The 20,036-nt window shown below is 41.1% G+C and overlaps 2 protein-coding genes across 2 annotated transcripts in view; one reads left to right on the top strand and one right to left on the bottom strand.

The window, feature by feature from the left end:
• The first annotated feature begins 2,364 nt into the window (after positions 1-2,364).
• tmem199 (transmembrane protein 199) lies at positions 2,365-8,793 on the top strand. Its single transcript, XM_063016819.1, has 7 exons — positions 2,365-2,488; positions 2,945-3,137; positions 6,013-6,086; positions 6,229-6,318; positions 6,883-6,925; positions 7,298-7,410; positions 8,360-8,793. The coding sequence occupies exons 2-7, from the start codon at positions 2,966-2,968 to the stop codon at positions 8,453-8,455; spliced, it is 588 nt and encodes a 195-aa protein (XP_062872889.1). The 5' UTR covers positions 2,365-2,488; positions 2,945-2,965; the 3' UTR covers positions 8,456-8,793.
• A 1,169-nt stretch (positions 8,794-9,962) lies between these two features.
• Positions 9,963-20,036, bottom strand: part of smtnl (smoothelin, like) — a 29,121-nt gene continuing 19,047 nt past the window's right edge. The window contains exons 5-9 of the mRNA XM_063016552.1: positions 19,805-19,874; positions 19,545-19,688; positions 19,336-19,459; positions 13,645-13,796; positions 9,963-10,612 (exon numbers count right to left, since the gene is read on the bottom strand). Of these exons, the coding sequence (XP_062872622.1) occupies positions 10,486-10,612; positions 13,645-13,796; positions 19,336-19,459; positions 19,545-19,688; positions 19,805-19,874 (617 nt within the window). The 3' untranslated portion in view covers positions 9,963-10,485. The remainder of the gene's footprint in view (positions 10,613-13,644; positions 13,797-19,335; positions 19,460-19,544; positions 19,689-19,804; positions 19,875-20,036) is intronic.

The raw sequence follows: 20,036 nt of genomic DNA, 5'->3' as shown, positions 1-20,036 counted from the left end.
CTATCTATCTATCTATCTATCTATCTATCTATCTATCTATCTATCTATCCATCCATCCATCCATCCATCCATCCATCCATCCATCAATCTAAAGTCGGTGTTAAAAATCATCAATACAATTACTTATCTATCTATCTATCTATCTATCTATCTATCTATCTATCTATCTATCTATCTATCTATCCATCCATCCATCCATCCATCCATCCATCCATCCATCCATCCATCCATCCATCCATCCATCCATCCATCCACCTACCCACCCATCCGCCTGTCCGTCCATCCATCCATCCATCCATCCATCCATCCATCCATCCATCCATCCATCCATATCTAAAGTCGGTGTTAAATCTATCTATCTATCTATCTATCTATCTATCTATCTATCTATCTATCTATCTATCTATCTATCTATCTATCTATCTATCTATCTATCTATCTATCTATCTATCTATCTAAAATGTATGTGCTATGGTGGTGCACTGGTAAAATTAGGATTTTTTCATGGTTCAATTCCCAACAGGGGCGGCATGGTGGGTAGTGCTGTTGCCTAACAAAAAGAAGAGTCTGGGTATGATTCCTTTCTGCATGAACTTTGCATGTTCGCCCCATGTCTGTGTGGGTTTTCTTCGGGTGTTCTGATTTTTGTTTGTTCTGAAGTCCAAAGAGCTACTAAATTGCCCTAAGTGTGTGTGTATGTGTGTGTGCCCTGTGATGGACTGACAGCCTATCTGGGGTGTTTCCTGCCTCTTACCAAGAAAATCAGATCCATGATGACCCAGAATAAATAAATAAATTAATCCACAGTGGTGCTATCAGTCGGTTGGGTGTCTACATACAGACATTATCGGCTGTTGGGGATGGACAAGGTCCTGGGCTGGATTTACGTCCTATATATAAAAATAAAAAATAAGATAAAATAAAAGATACCTTGAAAAAACACTATTTATTACTTATTGTATTAGATACACTGTGTAAACACATACAAATATGTACCAACTCAAGCATGACAGCCAGCAGTAATTTCAGTACTTTATTGCACAATTAAAAAAGGCACACTGAGGCAAACACTTTAAATTATATACACCCACTGAACACTTTATTAGGTACCTATCTGTTACGATTATGTATTGATTTTTTATAAGCTACTCCTGCTATACAAATAAACTTTGTGGGTGTATAATTATATACTTTAGCCCATCTGCGGTTCTGTACATTTTTGCCATTTGTACTCCATTTATTAAGGGATTCCCATGGGACTAACACTGACCAGATGTTATTTGGATGGTGGACCATTCTACACACTGCATTGATATGTCAACATATTTAAGTCAACAATTAATACAGTATATTAAAATAGTAATTACAATACAAATACAACAGATTTACTGTGATTCTCCATCTGGTTCTCCCTTCCACAGACAAAGCCAGTTGTGTTTGTAGAGGGCCTGATTAGGCCAGTGGCACTTCTAAGAACTTAACATGGGTCTATGTAGTGGTGTGCATGCAGTTATTTCATAAGTGGGGCTGTTAGATCAAAAGTGACACTATAGTGGCGCAGTGGTAAAACACGCTAGCACACCAGAGCTGACTTGGGAGCGCCTGCACAGAGATGAGAAAAGAGTGCTCTCAGGGTGTGTCTCTCCGTACACAACGCTGAGCTGCACTGCACTTGTCAAATTGTAGGTGATAAGATGCATACGGCATGCTGCCCACATGTTGGAGGGGGCGTGGGTTAGCTTCGTTCTCCTCAGTCAGAGCAGGGATGGCATTGGTGGGGAGTAAGCACGACGCAATCGGGCAATTGGACGAGCTAAAAAGGGAGAAAAAGAAGAGACAATGCATATATGTATAACTGAAACAGCAGTGCACTACATTTTAAAATGTAATATACAGTACAATGTAAAATAATTAAGGCACTTAATTACATGTCGTATACAATCGTATAGATCTGTGAGGGGCAGCACGGTGGCACTGTTTTCTCACAGCAAAAAGGTCCTGGATTCGATCCCCAGGTGGGGCGGTCTAGTGGGGTGGTTTCTGTGTGTAGTTTGCATGTTCTCCCCGTGTCTGCGTGGGTTTCCTCCGGATACTCTGGTTTCCTCCCACAGTCCAAAGGCATGCAAGAATTGAAGACACTAAACTCTGACGACTGTGTTCGATATAATATTGTGAACTGATGAACCTTGTGTAATGAGTAACTACCGTTCCTGTCATGAATGTAACCAAAGTGTAAAACATGATGTTAAAATCCTAATAAACAAACAATATAGATATGTGCTGAAATTGAGACATAGCCCGTTTAGTGAAGGTGCAATTTGGGACACAGCCCAAACCTCTTTATGCGCATACGTGAAACGTCATCATTGCTCGACAAGTCAGCTGATGGAGTTCCCTAAATCGTTAATACTACAGTTAGGCGCTTATATACATTGTTAAACATGGTATAATCAGAACGATAATATAATTCTAAATTCTAATTCTAAAGGTAATTAATTATATATTATTTTGACAGGTTTGTTGGTTTGTAATCAATTTTCTTCGCGGCTAGTTTATTATATTAGCATAACAGCTAGTTTACTGAACTGTTAAGATAAACAGGATGTAGTGAAACTCACAGTGTTACGCACAGTCGATCGATTAATGAGTATTATACTGATTATTTACAGGTCATTAAAATAAACGAACACTATTGCATACTGTGTGTCATTTCAAAGCATAAAGAATGGAGATATAATACGCAAGGGTTGTAATTTGTTTAGTATCTGTTTAATCTACTGTACGGAACACTGTGATTTACATGTTAATGTACTGAGCAACTTGACTGTATTATATTATGTACACAACCAGTAAAGAATTGTGCTGATCTGATCAGATCAAAAATATCTAGTAATATGCATTGTCTTTTAGTCACTTATGTATGTGTTATAATGCCAATTTACAGATTCACACTTATAGTCACACCATGGCGAGTTCATTCACACTTGGAGAGAGATTTCATGAGAAAGTAAAGGAGTTATTGAGGAGAAAATCAGGTTATTCATCAGATCTCATGGAGCAATTGGAAGCACTAAAAGATCAGTCCACAATGTCATTCAAGACTGCTAGGAAACTACAGCAGCTTCTTCAACAGAATGGTAAGCTTCTTAAATATTATACTTCAGCATTTACTACACAGCAAATAGTACACGAACAATCAAACATCACATTCACATACACCCATTAAACATATTCAGGGTCACGGTGGGACCGATTCACTGGGCGAGAGGTAGGAAACACTCTGGACAGGTCGCCAGTCTATTACAGGGCAAACTCACACACACACACACACACACACACCTAGATAAGGTTCTCCAATTAACCTGAATGTGTGTCTTTGGAAACCCACGCAGACACGGGGAGAACCCGGACCGCTCCACCTGGGAATCAAATTCAGGAACTTCTAGCTGTGAGGCGACGGTGCTACCCACCGAACCACCGTGTCACCACTCGTTAATGTAACCACATCTAACTCCAAAACTATAGAGGCTAATATTAAGCTCTTCCTGAATTCTTCCACTAGATTTTAAACATTGCTGCTGAGAACTGCTCACTTTAAGTCACAAAAGCACTAGTAAGGTCTGGCACTGGTTACTGGTTACTGGAGGTACTGAATTGTTCTTTCAGGACCCTGCTTAGTGCATGTGGGAATTGTTAAGAAAAACAAAAACAGGAACAGAGTTTCCCGAGCAGTAGAGGGTAGTCTTGTATTTCGTAGTATTAAGATTTCTTTTTCCTGGCACTGAGTAGCCCAGTTCAAAAACATATATCTTGCACAAACTGGTAGCTATGTTAGATGTGGCTGTTTGGCTATGGAATTTGATTACTTCAGTGCAGCTTCAGTGCAGACTTTCGTTCAGTGGCAGTTTGAAACCTGGTCACTGTTGCAACTAGGGACAACTGTTATTGTGAGGTCAACAAAAAGCTTGGTCAAGTCATATGCCACACAGTCTTACAGGTTAGGATAGAGGGTCAGGTGTGGCCTAGTGGTTAAGGTACTGGACTAGAAAGCCAAAGGTTCCTGGTTCAAGCCCCACAACTGCCAGGCTACCACTGTTGGGCCCCTGAGCAAGGCCCTTAACCCTCAATTGCTTAGACAATATACTGTCACAGTACTGTAAGTCGCTTTGGATAAAAGCGTCTGCTAAATGCTGAAAATGTAAATGTAAAATGAAAATGTAGATGATTGCCAAAAGGCACAGTACCCAAAAATCCTCACTGGTAATTTGATTCAGCTCTGAAATATATATATACAGTGTATCACAAAAGTGAGTACACCCCTCACATTTCTGCAAATATTTCATTATATCTTTTCATGGGACAACACTATAGACATGAAACTTGGATATAACTTAGAGTAGTCCGTGTACAACTTGTATAGCAGTGTAGATTTACTGTCTTCTGAAAATAACTCAACACACAGCCATTAATGTCTAAATAGCTGGCAACATAAGTGAGTACACCCCACAGTGAACATGTCCAAATTGTGCCCAAAGTGTCAATATTTTGTGTGACCACCATTATTATCCAGCACTGCCTTAACCCTCCTGGGCATGGAATTCACCAGAGCTGCACAGGTTGCTACTGGAATCCTCTTCCACTCCTCCATGATGACATCACGGAGCTGGTGGATGTTAGACACCTTGAACTCCTCCACCTTCCACTTGAGGATGCGCCACAGGTGCTCAATTGGGTTTAGTACATCACTTTTACCTTCAGCAACCTCAGCAAGACAGTTGTCATCTTGGAGGTTGTGTTTGGGGTCGTTATCCTGTTGGAAAACTGCCATGAGGCCCAGTTTTCGAAGGGAGGGGATCATGCTCTGTTTCAGAATGTCACAGTACATGTTGGAATTCATGTTTCCCTCAATGAACTGCAGCTCCCCAGTGCCAGCAACACTCATGCAGCCCAAGACCATGATGCTACCACCACCATGCTTGACTGTAGGCAAGATACAGTTGTCTTGGTACTTCTCACCAGGGCGCCGCCACACATGCTGGACACCATCTGAGCCAAACAAGTTTATCTTGGTCTCGTCAGACCACAGGGCATTCCAGTAATCCATGTTCTTGGACTGCTTGTCTTCAGCAAACTGTTTGCGGGCTTTCTTGTGCGTCAGCTTCCTTCTGGGATGACGACCATGCAGACCGAGTTGATGCAGTGTGCGGCGTATGGTCTGAGCACTGACAGGCTGACCTCCCACGTCTTCAACCTCTGCAGCAATGCTGGCAGCACTCATGTGTCTATTTTTTAAAGCCAACCTCTGGATATGACGCCGAACACGTGGACTCAACTTCTTTGGTCGACCCTGGCGAAGCCTGTTCCGAGTGGAACCTGTCCTGGAAAACCGCTGTATGACCTTGGCCACCATGCTGTAGCTCAGTTTCAGGGTGTTAGCAATCTTCTTATAGCCCAGGCCATGTTTGTGGAGAGCAACAATTCTATTTCTCACATCCTCAGAGAGTTCTTTGCCATGAGGTGCCATGTTGAATATCCAGTGGCCAGTATGAGAGAATTGTACCCAAAACACCAAATTTAACAGCCCTGCTCCCCATTTACACCTGGGACCTTGACACATGACACCAGGGAGGGACAACGACACATTTGGGCACAATTTGGACATGTTCACTTTAGGGTGTACTCACTTATGTTGCCAGCTATTTAGACATTAATGGCTGTGTGTTGAGTTATTTTCAGAAGACAGTAAATCTACACTGCTAAACAAGCTGTACACTGACTACTCTAAGTTATATCCAAGTTTCATGTCTATAGTGTTGTCCCATGAAAAGATATAATGAAATATTTGCAGACATGTGAGGGGTGTACTCACTTTTGTGATACACTGTATATGCTATGTGTCACTGCCATCCCCTTTTTACCTAAACCCTCAGTCCAAACATAAGGTGGGACAGTTTAGTAAGTTAGAACTAATAATTCAATTTTGTGTATAATGTAGGTGTTGTTTCATTACAGGGTATCCATTCTATCTTCATGAGCTACTGGACGACAGCACGCTTTATCTCCCGAAGGTAGAACTGCCTCCAAGAGTAAGTAAAAATACAGTCGTAATGTTTAAATAGATCACTTGGTGCTAGATTACTAATACCAAGATAGAACATTTTCTTCTGAAGTATTGGTAGTAGACAGTTGAATCGTTATGTACTTTATATTTATCTCTCTTACATGCAGAACCCTGAGTTGGTGGCTCGTCTAGAGAAGATTAAAGCAAAACTGGCAAATGAAGAATATAAGAGAATCACAAGGAACGTAAATCCTCAGGTAAGTTCAGATTTTCTGTATTTATTGTATCTTTGGAAACTGACTACTGGCAATCATGCCCTAAGCATATCTACACATTGTAAGTAAAAATTGATTATGCATTAATATTTGTTTGTTTTGTTTATTTGGATTTTAACGTCATGTTTTACACTTCGGTTGCATTCATGACAGGAACGGTAGTTACTCATTACACAAGGTTCATCAGTTCACAAGGTTATATCGAACATGGTCCTGGACAATTTAGCGTCTCCAATTCACCTCACTTGCATGTCTTTGGACTGTGGGAGGAAACCGGAGCACCCGGAGGAAACCCACACGGACACACCATGCAAACTTTACACAGAAAGAACCCGGACCGCTCACCTGGGGATCGAACCCAGGACCTTCTTGCTGTGAGGCGACAGTGCTACCCACTTAGCCACCGTGCCGATTATGCATTAATACTTGTGTACATTAACGTCTTATCCCCACAGACCTATAGATGAAGGTAAAAAAAAGCAATGGTGTGCATTAGGATCTTCTGTGTATGATGTTTGTCAACAACCTTATCTTTTACATTACCAGGAAATTAGTAATCATGGAGGCCTAGCAGATTTTGGAAGACAAGGTAAGAACTTGTATGTCTTGACATTGGTTACATGACCGGTTTCCAATACCAATCTATACGCTTCAAATTGTATAAAATGTAAGAATAACATCACTGCAAACTTATACTTTTTTTTTTTTATGGTTCACATTTTCAAGTAATTTCGCCTGAGCTTGAACCCCCTTTTATATCCAATATAAATGCACCCACATGCTTCATTTGGGGAGCAGCAGTATTTGAATCTCGGCTCTGCTGTCATCCAGTCCTGCATCTACACACACATAATTGGCTGTCTTTGGGAAGGGGGTGGCTTGTGCGAAAGTGTATAGCATGATTATTAATTGTAATCCATTTTTGTCATGAAATTCATCACTACTGTTATTTGTTCTGCAGTGCAGTCTGTCAAAGCGGTTGTTGTTACTGTATTCAACTTCCTGGTGACTGTGATTGCAGCCTTTGCTTGCGCCTACATTGGCAGTCAGTACATCTTTACAGAGATCGCATCGGTAAGATACATTATAACCACCTAATATATCAGCCATAACATTAAAACCACCTCCTTGTTTCTACACTCACTGTCCATTTTACCACGTAGAAGCACTTTGTAGTTCTACAATTACTGCCTGTAGTCCATCTGTTTCTCTGCATGCTTTGTTAGCCTCCTTTCATGCTGTTCTTCAATGGTCAGGACTCTCCCAGGACCACCACAGAGCAGGTATTATTTGGGTGGTGGATCATTCTCAGCACTGCAGTGACACTGACATGGTGGTGGTGTGTTAGTGTGTGTTGTGCTGGTATGAGTGGATAAGACACAGCAGCACTGCTGGAGTTTTTTAACACCTCACTGTCACTGCTGGACTGAGACTAGTCCACCAACCTATAAAATATCCAGCCAACAGCACCCCGTGGGCAGCATCCTGTGACCACTGATGGAGGACTAGAAGATGACCAACTCAAACAGCAGCAATAGATGAGCGATCGTCCCTGACTTTACATCTACAAGGTGGACCAACTAGGTAGGAGTGGACAGTGAGTGGACACGGTATTTAAAAACTCCAGCAGTGCTGCTGTGTCTGATCCACTCATACCAGTACAACACACTAACACACCACCAGTGTCACTGCAGTGCTGAGAATGATCCACCACCTAAATAATACCTGCTCTGTGGTGGTCCTGGGAGAGTCCTGACCCATGAAGAACAGCATGAAAGGGGGCTAACAAAGCATGCAGAGAAACAGATGGACTACAGTCAGTAATTGTAGAACCACAAAGTGCTTCTATATGGTAAGTGGAGCTGATAACATGGACGGTGAGTGTAGAAACAAGAAGGTGGTTTTAATGTTATGGCTGATCAGTGTATGTCATTTAGAATTTTAGTAAGTTAATTAGAATAAGTCAAGTGCAATATAAAACATGTACTGAAATAGAAGATTAAAGAGGGTTTTGTTTTTTCAGAGGATCATTTCTGCCGTCATCGCAGCATCTGTAGTTGGTCTAGCAGAGCTTTATGTCCTGGTTCGTACCATGGAGGGTGAACTGGGAGAGCCATGACGCCTGCCGACAATGAGAGCTCATGAAGAATGCTACTCCAGAGACAATATCGAGGACCAATCTGTTTCAAAGGAGAAATTTCATTGCTAAAAGGAATTGGGAAATAATAATGTGGTAAAGTATGTGTGGTAATAAGTATCTGAAGAGTCTATTTGTTGTAAACTAATGTCATTTGTTTAAAGGATGTGGATGTGTGGGGGTTGCACTGTGTACATTTGATTATAAGGTTGTATATACAGAATGTAGTACGTGACTCTATTAAGACTGTAGTTCAATCCATGCTCTGAAGAGGGTAGACAAAGCTACCTTAAAAATAAACCTCTTTTTTTCTTATTTGATTTATTTAGTCCTCATACATTAATGTGATGTATTTCGACACTTTGTTATAAAATGGTTAATTTTTTTTTGGTTTGTCTCTCTACCTGATACATTTTAAAATCATCAGCATTAATCGGGACTTGGTCCCCCCCTTTCTTGCTACAATAGCCTTGGTAAGACCTTTCTACTAGATTGGAACAGGACTGGTGGAATTCATTTCTAGTATGCTTCAAGTACATTACTCAGGTTTGGCTTGAATACTGGATAATAACATCTGATCACAATCGTCTGTTCTTTCCAAATATGTTGGGTGAAGTTAGACCAAGGCGTCAAACTCTTAAACAATATCTGTGTTTCTACACTCACTGTCCATTTTATCAGCTCCACTGACCATATAGAAGCACTTTGGAGTTCTACAATTACTGACTGTAGTCCATCTGTTTCTCTACATATTTTTGAAGCCTGCTTTTACCCTGTTCTTTAATGGTCAGGACCCCCACAGAGCAGGTATTATTTAGGTGGTGGATCATTCTAAGCCCTGCAGTGACACTGACATGGTGGTGGTGTGTTAGTGTGTGTTGTGCTGGTATGAGTGGATCAGACACAGCAGTGCTGCTGGAGTTTTTAACACTACATCTACAAGGTGGACCAATTAGGTAGGAAAGTCGGAGACGATCGCTCATCTATTGCTGCTGTTTGAGTTGGTCATCTTCTACACCTTCATCAGCGGTCACAGGACGCTGCCCACGGAGCGCCGAGGCCTGAATATTTTTGGTTGGTGGACTACTCAAAGTCCAGCAGTGACAGTGAGTGCTGCTGTGTCTGATCCACTCATACCAGCACCATGTCAATGTCACTGCAGTGCTGAGAATGATCCACCACCCAAATAATACCTACTCTGTAGTGGTCCTGACCATTGAAGAACAGCATGAAAGGGGGCTAACAAAGCATGCAGAGAAACAGATGGACTACAGTCAGTAATTGTAGAACTCCAAAGTGCTTCTATATGGAAAGTAGAGCTGATAAAATGGACAGTGGTTTTAATGTTATGGCTGATCAGTGTAGTTAACAACTTCTTTTTGATTCACACAAAACAAGCCATCAAATTAAAAACCAATATCATAAATGTTTAATATTTAAGCCTAAAATATTAAGACAACACTCACCATGCAGTGCATATTATTGTGAATCTTGCTTTATTCTCTTCAAATATACAACATTTCTAACTACCATGATGCATTTACATGATGCAAACACTGACTGTCTATGGTGTAAAGACTTTAACAAGGCTGCCAAAGATTGTACTTGAAAATCACACGTGGTACAAGATAAATAATAAAAAAATGCAAATGCAAATTAAAAAAGGTGATCTATGACAAATCTAGGAATATACTATACTCAAGTCTGTACATTTCTAACTCAGGCTTTTTATAATGTTTGGTTTTGCTGTCTACCATCCTGCAAGTGAATTTGTTTCCTTCAAATTGAAATACATCAGAGCACAATACCTATGAAATGATATTTATGCAAAATAAAATAAATATACTAAGTAAAGCTTTTATGCAAGCTAATCACACGTGTTTCTCTTCCTCAGTTGGCACCTCGTACTGTAACAGTCATAATCATGTCATGAACCAGTCCCACATCCAGTCCGAAAGGGGGCAGTGTTGCACTTGTAATTGCTGCACTGTAAAGTCTGTACATTTTAGGCATCATTCAAACTTGCGCAGGTGATTGTAGAGAGACTGGACATAAGTGAAGACACACATGGGGTCTGGTTTTCTACCCATCACCATCATGTCCTCCACCTCGATGAGTCGGTCACAACCTGCCTTTTGCCTGAGAATGAGAGAAATTATTATTATTAATATATTGGACGAGGATGCATAGATGTGCTAGTGCCAGTTCATTTGGTACAACCTTGGTCTGAGTAATGGGTCACTTTGTGTGGCATGGCTGTCACGTGTCAATTTAACTTTAGTATGAACTTGTTTACATAGACGTTAGGGTGGCACGGTGGCTAAGTAGGTAGCACTGTCGCCTCACAGCAAGAAGGTCCTGGGTTCGATCCCCAGGTGGGGCGGTCCGGGTCCTTTCTGTGTGGAGTTTGCGTGTTCTCCCCGTGTCCGCGTGGGTTTTCTTCCGGGAGCTCCGGTTTCCTCCCACAGTCCAAAGACATGCAAGTGAGGTGAATTGGAGATGCAAAATTGTCCATGACTGTGTTTGATATAACCTTGTGAACTGATGAACCTTGGGTAATGAGTAACTACCGTTTCCTGTCATGAATGTAACCAAAGTATAAAACATGACGTTAAAATCCTAATAAACAAACAAACAAACATAGACGTTAAATGTAGTAGAGAAAGTTCACTGGTTTGTATGGGTGCTGTACTGTCTCTTGGGGGGAGGTCACATATATAACATATATAACGCAGAACTAAAAAGTGCTTCTATATGGTAAGTGGAGCGATCAAATGGACAGTGAGTGTACAAACAAGGAGGTGGTTTTAATGTTATGGCTGATCAGTGTGTGTATATATACAGTATATATATATATATATATATATATATATATATATATATATATATATATATATATATATATATATATATATATATATATATATATATATAAAATATATATATTTTTTATATATATATACCACTGACAGGTGAAGTGAATAACACTGATTATCTCATCATCACGGCACCTGTTAGTGGGTGGGATATATTAGGCAGCAAATGAACATTTTATCCTCAAAGCTGATGTTAGAAGCAGGAAAAATTATTTGAGCGAGTTTGACAAGGGCCAAATTGTGATGGCTAGACGACTAGGTCAGAGCATCTCCAAAACTGTAGCTCTTGTGGGGTGTTCCCGGTCTGCAGTGGTCAGCATCTATCAAAAGTGTTCCAAGGAAGGAACAGTGGTAAACCGGCGACAGGGTCATGGGCGGCCAAGGCTCATTGATGCACGTGTGGAGCGAAGGCGTCCAACAGATGAGCTGCTGAAGAAATTAATGCTGGTTCTGATAGAAAGGTGTCAGAATACAGAGTACATCACAGTTGCAGGGCTGTTTTGGCAGCAAAAGGGGGATCAACACAGTATTAGGAAAGTGGTCAAGTGTACTGGAATGTGTGTTAATTCAGTGGCCAGTTTTTGATCCCAGTGGACTGCTGGTTGGATGTTTGTTTGTTGGCAAGCTAAGTTTTGATCTTAGCATTGACATTAAGTGACCCCTGATATAAGCCTGATACCCTTTTAAGAGGTCAACACACTTCATTTTCACTTTATTGTCAATAATGTTGTTGTGCAAAGAATGTTCCACCACCTAAATGTTATCAGGTCAGTAGTGGTCCAATGGTCCATTTACACAGAAGGACACAGTAGATTGTGGTGAACATGATCACAAATTGGCTACAGTTAGTAATTAATACACTGATCAGCCATAACATTAAAACCACCTCCTTGTTTCTACACTCACTGTCCATTTTATCAGCTCAACTTACCATATAGAAGCACTTTGTAGTTCTACAATTACTAACTGTAGTCCATCTGTTTCTCTGCATGCTTTGTTAGCCCCCTTTCATGCTGTTCTTCAATGGTCAGGACCCACAGGACCACTACAGAGTAGGTATTATTTAGGTGGTGGATCATTCTCAGCACTGCAGTGACACTGACATGGTGGTGGTGTGTTAGTGTGTGTTGTGCTGGTATGAGTGGATCCGACACAGCAGCGCTGCTGGAGTTTTGTTTTTAATACCATGTCCACTCACTGTCCACTCTATTAGACACTCCTACCTAGTTGGTCCACCTTATAGATGTAAAGTCAGAGACAATCAATCATCTATTTTTGCTGTTTGAGTTGGTCATCTTCTAGACCTTCATCAGTGGTCACAGGATGCTGCTCATGGGGCGCTGTTGGCTGGATATTTTTAATTGGTGGACTATTTTCAGTCCAGCAGTGACAGTGAGGTGTTTAAAAACTCCAGCAGCATTGCTGTGTCTGATCCACTCATACCAGCACAACACACACTAACACACCACCACCATGTCAGTGTCACTGCAGTGCTGAGAATGACCCACCACCCAAATAATCCCTGCTCTGTAGTGGTCCTGTGGGGGTCCTGACCATTGAAGTACAGCATGAAAGGGGGCTAACAAAGCATGCAGAGAAACAGATGGACTACAGTCCAAGTGCTTCTATATGGTAAGTGGAGCTGATAAAATGGACAGTGAGTGTAGAAACAAGGAGGTGGTTTTAATGTTATGGCTGATCAGTGTGTATGCATTTATGATATGTGGTAAATAAATGGAAATTGCAGATGTACATGTTGTGTATCAGCATGGCGATAAACAGGGTTCATTAATGTCTGGCTCTGGTAATGGAAAAATAGGGGCTATGGGAAAGGAGAAGCCTGAGTATAGTTGCCTTGGCTTTGCAGTCTAAAGAGTGGGTTACATTACAGACATTCAGTTCTCGGATGCATTGGAAAGTCAGTAACAGTATCTTTAATGCCACACTGAAGAATGACGTAGTGCAGCTGAACCAGAGGATCGGCTAATTGTACGATCCTTCTAAGGTCAGCTGTCTCATCAGTCAGTCAACACTTCATTTAGCCTTTTAACACCATCTAAAGAATGGACTATCAAATAACTAATATAATTTTTTTCTAAGAATTAAAGACCTGTAGCTAACTGGGAAGGGGGGGGGAAATGTCTTGAGCATTAAATGGCACCCTTGGTGAATGTAAAGATAAAGACGCTAAGAGACTAATTCCTTGCAGATGACCGGGGAGACTATAACACCAGGAAAATATGTTGATGTTATGTTCTGAACTAAAGAGCGAGGTTAGATGTTGCGAGAACTTACTCAGCAGTGCTGAAGGCCAGTTCGAAGTTGTGTTTGCAATCAGCAGGAGACAGGGCGTTGTAGTTGAACTCCGTGGGGAAAAAGGAGTGGACCAAAGCGCAGAAGGCCATACCATCACTCCAACTGGATGAAAAGTTTTGAATGTCGATGTTCTATATGAGAAAGGAAAAAAAAAATCAATCACACACATGTAGTCTCGATGCAGTACACATCAGAGATGTGCACAAGTCACAAAATACGAGTCCGAGTCAAGTCACGAGTCACAAAATACGAGTCCGAGTCAAGTCACGAGTCTTTAGACTTGAGTCTGGGTCAAGTCACGTGTCTTTAGGCTAAAGTCCGAGTTAAGTCACGTGTCTTTAGACTAGAGTCCGAGTCAAGTCACAAGTCTTTAGGCTAGAGTCCGAGTCAAGTCACGTGTCTTTAGACTAGAGTCCGAGTCAAGTCACAAGTCTTTAGGCTAGAGTCCGAGTCAAGTCACGAGTCTTTAGGCTAGAGTCCGAGTCAAGACACGAGTCTTTAGACTAGAGTCCGAGTGAAGTCATGAGTCTTTAGACTAGAGTCTGAGTCGTCACGAGTCTTTAGACTAGAGTCCGAGTCAAGTCATGAGTCTTTAGACTAGAGTCCGAGTCAAGTCACAAGTCTTTAGACTAGAGTCCGAGTCAAGTCACAAGTCTTTAGGCTAGAGTCCGAGTCAAGTCACTAGTCTTTAGGCTAGAGTCCGAGTCAAGTCACGAGTCTTTAGACTAGAGTCCGAGTCAAGTCATGAGTCTTTAGACCAGAGTCCAAGTCAAGTCACGAAAATAAAATAAAAAATAAAATCAGAAGGTCTGATTGGTTCAGAAATGGTCTTTCAACCATTAGTGCCAATTCTGTAGGAGTGTTCTATTCACCCCAGTTGTTCCTGTGAAGTGCACTACGTAGGGTATTCCACCATTTTAAGTGAGATTCCAATCCAAAGGTAACGAAAATGTTCAGATGAAGTGAACTTCAAACTGTGTAGGGAGTAGGGAGCGATGCTGCATCACTACGCCGGAAGCTGGCTGTAACATTTACCCATTGCGTGCGTTGCAGGTTAAGACGGCATAAATATAATATATAATTGTCAAACGTAACTAATGTTAACACATGCTGACGCTAGGGACTCTTGTTGTTTACGAGTCATTTTTTTGCGAGTCATGAGTCGAGTCCGGCAGGCTGGGCACCTACACGAATGAAACACTGATTGCCTCGTTCGTAGGGTGGGTGCCGGAGGAGATTCCTCATAACTGATTAAATCACGACCTGTGCTGGCTGGCTGATGGCGCCTGCACAGAGACGAGGGATAATAGGATTAATGTGTGACTCTCCGTGCGCGAAACTGAGCCCCATAGGAACTTGCCTTGTAGGTGAAAACATGCAGTCGACTACTGCACGTGTCGGAGGGGGTGTGTGTTAGTCACGGCTCTCCTCAGTCAGGAGTGGAAGTCAACATCAGTAAAGAGGAATTAGATTGGGAGGAAAATTGGGGCAAAAACCCAGCTAAAATGAATCACGATTAATTAGGTGCAGAGACTGCTTTTGAAGTGCCGTAAAGAGACAGTCCACTGTTTTATTACATTCATCGTATTTAACCCATTTTATCCTGTAGAATTAACTTGTCTGCTTTTGATACTGTGCCTTTAAAGGCTGTGATATGCTTTCATGAAAGCACATCTGGAATAAATCCAAAATAAACATCGTAAATCCCAAGGCTTTCATTGTTCAACAGGGCAGTACAAGGTTCTCAGCTGTCCATTAGAAAAAAGATTAAAGAATAAACAGGCACTTCTTAATAGTTATAACTCACCAGAAGGGCTGTCAGTTTTTTAATGAATCCAGTGTAGATGTACAGTAAAATGTTTAAACAGCTGCGATCTGGAGTTGATGAAATGTTGCCTAGTCACGTATCAATAATTAGAACGTCTAATATGAATCCTGGAGATCTGGGTTTACTCATTGCGTCTGGTTCCTGTCTGCTGAGAGCTTTGCATGCTTTCCAGCATCTGCATGGCCTTCCTTGAATACAGTTTCCTTTTGGTTCTTAAAACGTTCAGAAGGTGGATTGACTGCTTTGAATGTGTGTGATGCTCTGTAATGTATTGCAATGAGTGTATGAATGAATGAATTATATTTACAGCATTTAGCACTTCAAAGTAATCCAAAGTGACTTACAGTTTTGAACGAGTACAGTGCAAACAATTAGGGTTAAGGGCCTTTTAAGGCTCAGGGGCCGAAAAGAGCCAACTTGGTGGTGAGCCAGCAACCTTCTGATCACTAGTCCAGTACATTTACCACTAAGCTACCACTGCCCAATTAGGTTGCCAGGCTGGGTAGTGGCGCTGTCGTCTCACAGCAAGAAGGGCTTGGGTTCCATTCCCCATCCAGTCCGTGAAAGACATCCAGTCAGGCCAATTGGAGCTACTCAAAATTACCCAAGTGTGTGTGTTTGAAAAAATGTGTGTGTTCCTGGTCTGTGATGGACTGGCAACCTGGATGGGGTGTTTCCTGCCCGTCACGCAGTGAATTGGACCTGGTGTGACCCTGACAAGTGGAGCAGTGGTTTAACAGACAATGAATTAATGTTTTTGTTGACGTTTCTTATATTGATCAGTTTTAATAATCAAAACTATGTAAATCTCATCTTTTTACCATGTTAGTACTTCCAGCGTTTGGCTTGTACCTGTATGACACAGTATTTTCTGTTTAAATGTTAATCCAAAACACATCTGGAATCCCTGTGTGGTTTAATTCGCAATTATACATTTATGTTATCTGTCAGACATCATTTTGCCCCACAAGTATCACGGGAGCCCACAGAATGAAGTCACCAGAATTGGAAAAGGGGGTTTTGTGACCCTGTAATGCTGTAATAGATCATATTAACCTATCATATGAACTCTAGCTCTCAGACCCTGTAATTTAATGCTATTTAATGTTCTCGTCCTCATTTAGAAAACGTAAGCCCATATGTGAACCTACGTCATCACAGTTGTCGTGAATCCAGCGTTCTGGTGCTGTAATATATTGTGTTTCTGTGCTAGATTTCTCTTGACCATGACAGCACCGTCTTTAACCGGGACCATATGGAATGACTAGCACAGCTGTGAATGAGAAAAGCAAGGCACTGCAAAGCCTGCAGTGCGTAATTCACCTTAAACTCTTCCAGTCGTGTTTTTTTCTCTATACGAATCTCTGTGTGAGAAAGCGTAGCTAATTTGCACATTTAAACCTTACAATGTGCGTAAACATAGACAATGAATCACTACAATAAAAGAATTTTATGATGTAATGCAGAGATGGGGACTCGAGTCGCACACACAGCGACTTCAGACTCGACTCGGACTCGTTTCAAATGACTCGGACTCGACTCATGACTCGCAAAACATGACTTGTAAACAACAAAACTTTCTAGCATCAGCATGTGTTACGTGTGACAATTAACCCATCTTTTATGTCTGACAATTAACTCGTTTTGGCCGTCTTAACCCGCAACACACGCAATGGGTAAATGTTACAGCCAGCTTCCGGCGTAGTGATGAAGCGTCGCTCCCTACTCCCTACACAGTTTGAAGTTCATTTGAACATTTTCATTACCTTTGGATTGGAATCTCACTTAAAATGGTGGAATACCCTACGTAGTGCACTTCACAGGAACAACCGGGGTGAATGGAACATTCCTACAGAACTGGCACTAATGGTTGAAAGACCGCTTTCTGAACCAATCAGCCCTTCTGATTTTAATTGTTAGTAAGAAATGCTGTTATTTGCATTTATTCAGTTTGCGTCACACAGATGATGTGGTAATGAAACGCTTGATTGGCTTTCTAACGAGTTCGTGTTTTACTTCACAACCGGGAAAAGTTTGGAGGTTTTTAATTATAAGCACATTTACAAAATAACGGATTATATTCCTAATGGGACACACGGTTATAAATTTACTAGCATCTGGAAGAACATAAGCTAAGGTAAGCAAAGGTTAGGATTTTTTTTTGCTGTGTTTTGGACTTTGGCCGCTGTGCCGTGATTTATCGCACGCTTTTGTTTTGCAGTGAAAACAAAACGTATCAGTTTAAGCTTTTAACTGGTACCTTCTTATTACAGATATCACATTCATTTGCATAATGACTAGGAAAGTAAAGGCACTGAGTAAAACGGCAAAATACAGTCGCTAATCTGTTGTTGTTTTTTATCTGAACTTACAGGTTATTTGTTTATTTCTACGCTACATTTTCAATATATGTTTTGTGTAGATTATATTGACTCGTGACTTGACTTGGACTCTAGTCTAAAGACTTGTGACTTGACTCGGACTCGTATTTTGTGACTTGTGAACATCTCTGATGTAATGTAATGTACTAGTGTGCTGTTAAGTGTTCTTTAATATGAAGTAAATTTGAATTTATATAATAATAATTTCACATCTACTACTTTGTTCATAAGGAGATTCATACTGCGCACTGAGCTCTATTATCCCCTGTCTCTGTTCATCCCTTCTGACATTTCCACCATCGAACGAGCAAATCGCTATCCATATAGTCGCCCAGCCTGCTAAACATAACCTTTTAAGGCATTGTGACTGTTGTTGGAGCATCTAGACTTTAATAAATTTGATGAATAGTCCTCTCTATATAAAATCTATTTACACTAATGTAGCCATTAATTGGGTTGAGATAAAATAAAAGCAAATGCATTACTGTAACAGATGCACTACATATTTTAAAGTGGGTATCCCTATATCTAGGCATTTCCACTACCTTCTACTTAAATGGAGCTTACAACAATGGTTCAATGCACAACTGCAGGATCTTTTGTTGTTTCACCCTCTACACTCCATGATATTATTAAAAGATTCACAGAATCTATTTGCATTGTAATTGTGTTATGCTTCCTCTCTACTGGTGCTGACCCCCGCCTCAATTAAGGAGAGTGAACTGACACATGCCCCCTCCGACACGTGAGCAGTAGCCAACTGCATCTTTTCACCTGCACAAGGTGAGTTCATATGTGGATCAGCTTTGTGTACGGAGAGCCACACCCTGATCAGCATTATTCCTCGACTCTGTGCAGACCCCATCAATCAGCCAGCAGAGGTCGTAACTGCATCAGTTATGAGGTCCCTATCCGACTCCCTCCTTGAATGAACAACAGCCAAACGTTGTTCATGTAGCCGCCCAGCCCAGCCGGATGTATTCAAAATCCCAGCTCTGGTGTGCTAGCATATTTTACCACAAAAATAATGTTTTTGTAATGAATTTAACCACATGAACTGAAGAAAAGAAAATCCCTGTAAATAATCCCTCCCAGTTTGTATTCACATTTTTATAAATGTCCCAAATTTTTTTGGAATTGTGTTTAACTTCTTGATGCATATTAAGTGATCCAGGTACACAGTCCCACAAGGTTGAATCAGTTCATCTGGACACAAAGCTTCGTCTGTGTGTTTGACTTGTTTTTCATCACTGGGTGTTTATTGGGACACTCGGCAATTGTGTAAATTACGCAATCTTGTAAATTACATAATGACGCAAAACCAGGAAAGGATCAATTAAGCTAGCCTGGTAATGCCCCAGGTTCTGAGTTTCAACTGAAAACTTTAGGTGCCGGAAACACATGCTAGTTATTTATGTCTGTAGGTCTTAACCTTCCAGATTGGAGCTAAGATGGCTTTACCTGGTACCCAATAGTTTTGGAGCGACACCATTCTAGAAGAATCTGCTTTATGCTGCTCGCACTGGACACACCGAAGCTCTGAGAGCGCTTCAGCTTGGGTTTGGAGTCCACAGGTTTTGGCTGACTGGAACAAAAAAGACGCAACACTGAAGTATATATATACCGGCATAAGTATGGGCATCAGATAAGGATATTGGAAATTCGTCTACCTGCTATGCTCAGATTCCAGTCGCTCGAAAATGGACTTGCGTGCCTGGGCTCCAATGCTGCGAGGGAGAGTTTGTGACCTCACAAGCTCCCGTCTGCGCTCTATTCCCTTGTCGAGGGACAGCTCTCCCACAGTCTCAACATTTCTGATACACACAAAATTACAATTTCATGCCTCAGTTCTTTAGGGGGTAACATATTTGTTTCATTTTCTGAAAATGAATGTCACATGTGACTGTACTGAATATTTAATTTGACCAACCTGTCTCTGCTGTGTTGGTTGAGCCCAGAATACATTACAGTCTTGGATGGTGCCGAAGACGCCAATTTTTCTGTATAGCACAATACACATATTATATGCTTTATTTTTCTATCATGCATAACCTACAATGCTCATGTTCCTATTCTTGTCCTTAAAACAGAAATCACCAAGCTTAGTCTTTAGTTTTTTTTTTTACTATATTTTTTATGCATTTTCTCCCAATTTGGTGTAG

The sequence above is a fragment of the Trichomycterus rosablanca genome, chromosome 20 (genome assembly GCF_030014385.1).
Source record: "Trichomycterus rosablanca isolate fTriRos1 chromosome 20, fTriRos1.hap1, whole genome shotgun sequence".
Lineage (NCBI taxonomy): Eukaryota > Metazoa > Chordata > Actinopteri > Siluriformes > Trichomycteridae > Trichomycterus > Trichomycterus rosablanca.
The sequence above is the reverse complement of the archived record's forward strand: the minus strand, read 5'-3'. Positions and strand labels throughout refer to the sequence as shown.

Excerpts from the sequence above, each read along its gene's own strand:
- tmem199 (XM_063016819.1), top strand. The coding sequence starts at position 2,966 with ATGGCGAGTTCATTCACACTTGGAGAGAGATTTCATGAGAAAGTAAAG. Across the intron at positions 3,138-6,012 it reads GCAGCTTCTTCAACAGAATG|GGTATCCATTCTATCTTCAT; the intron begins GTAAGCTTCTTA and ends GTTTCATTACAG. Across the intron at positions 6,319-6,882 it reads CAAGGAACGTAAATCCTCAG|GAAATTAGTAATCATGGAGG; the intron begins GTAAGTTCAGAT and ends TTACATTACCAG.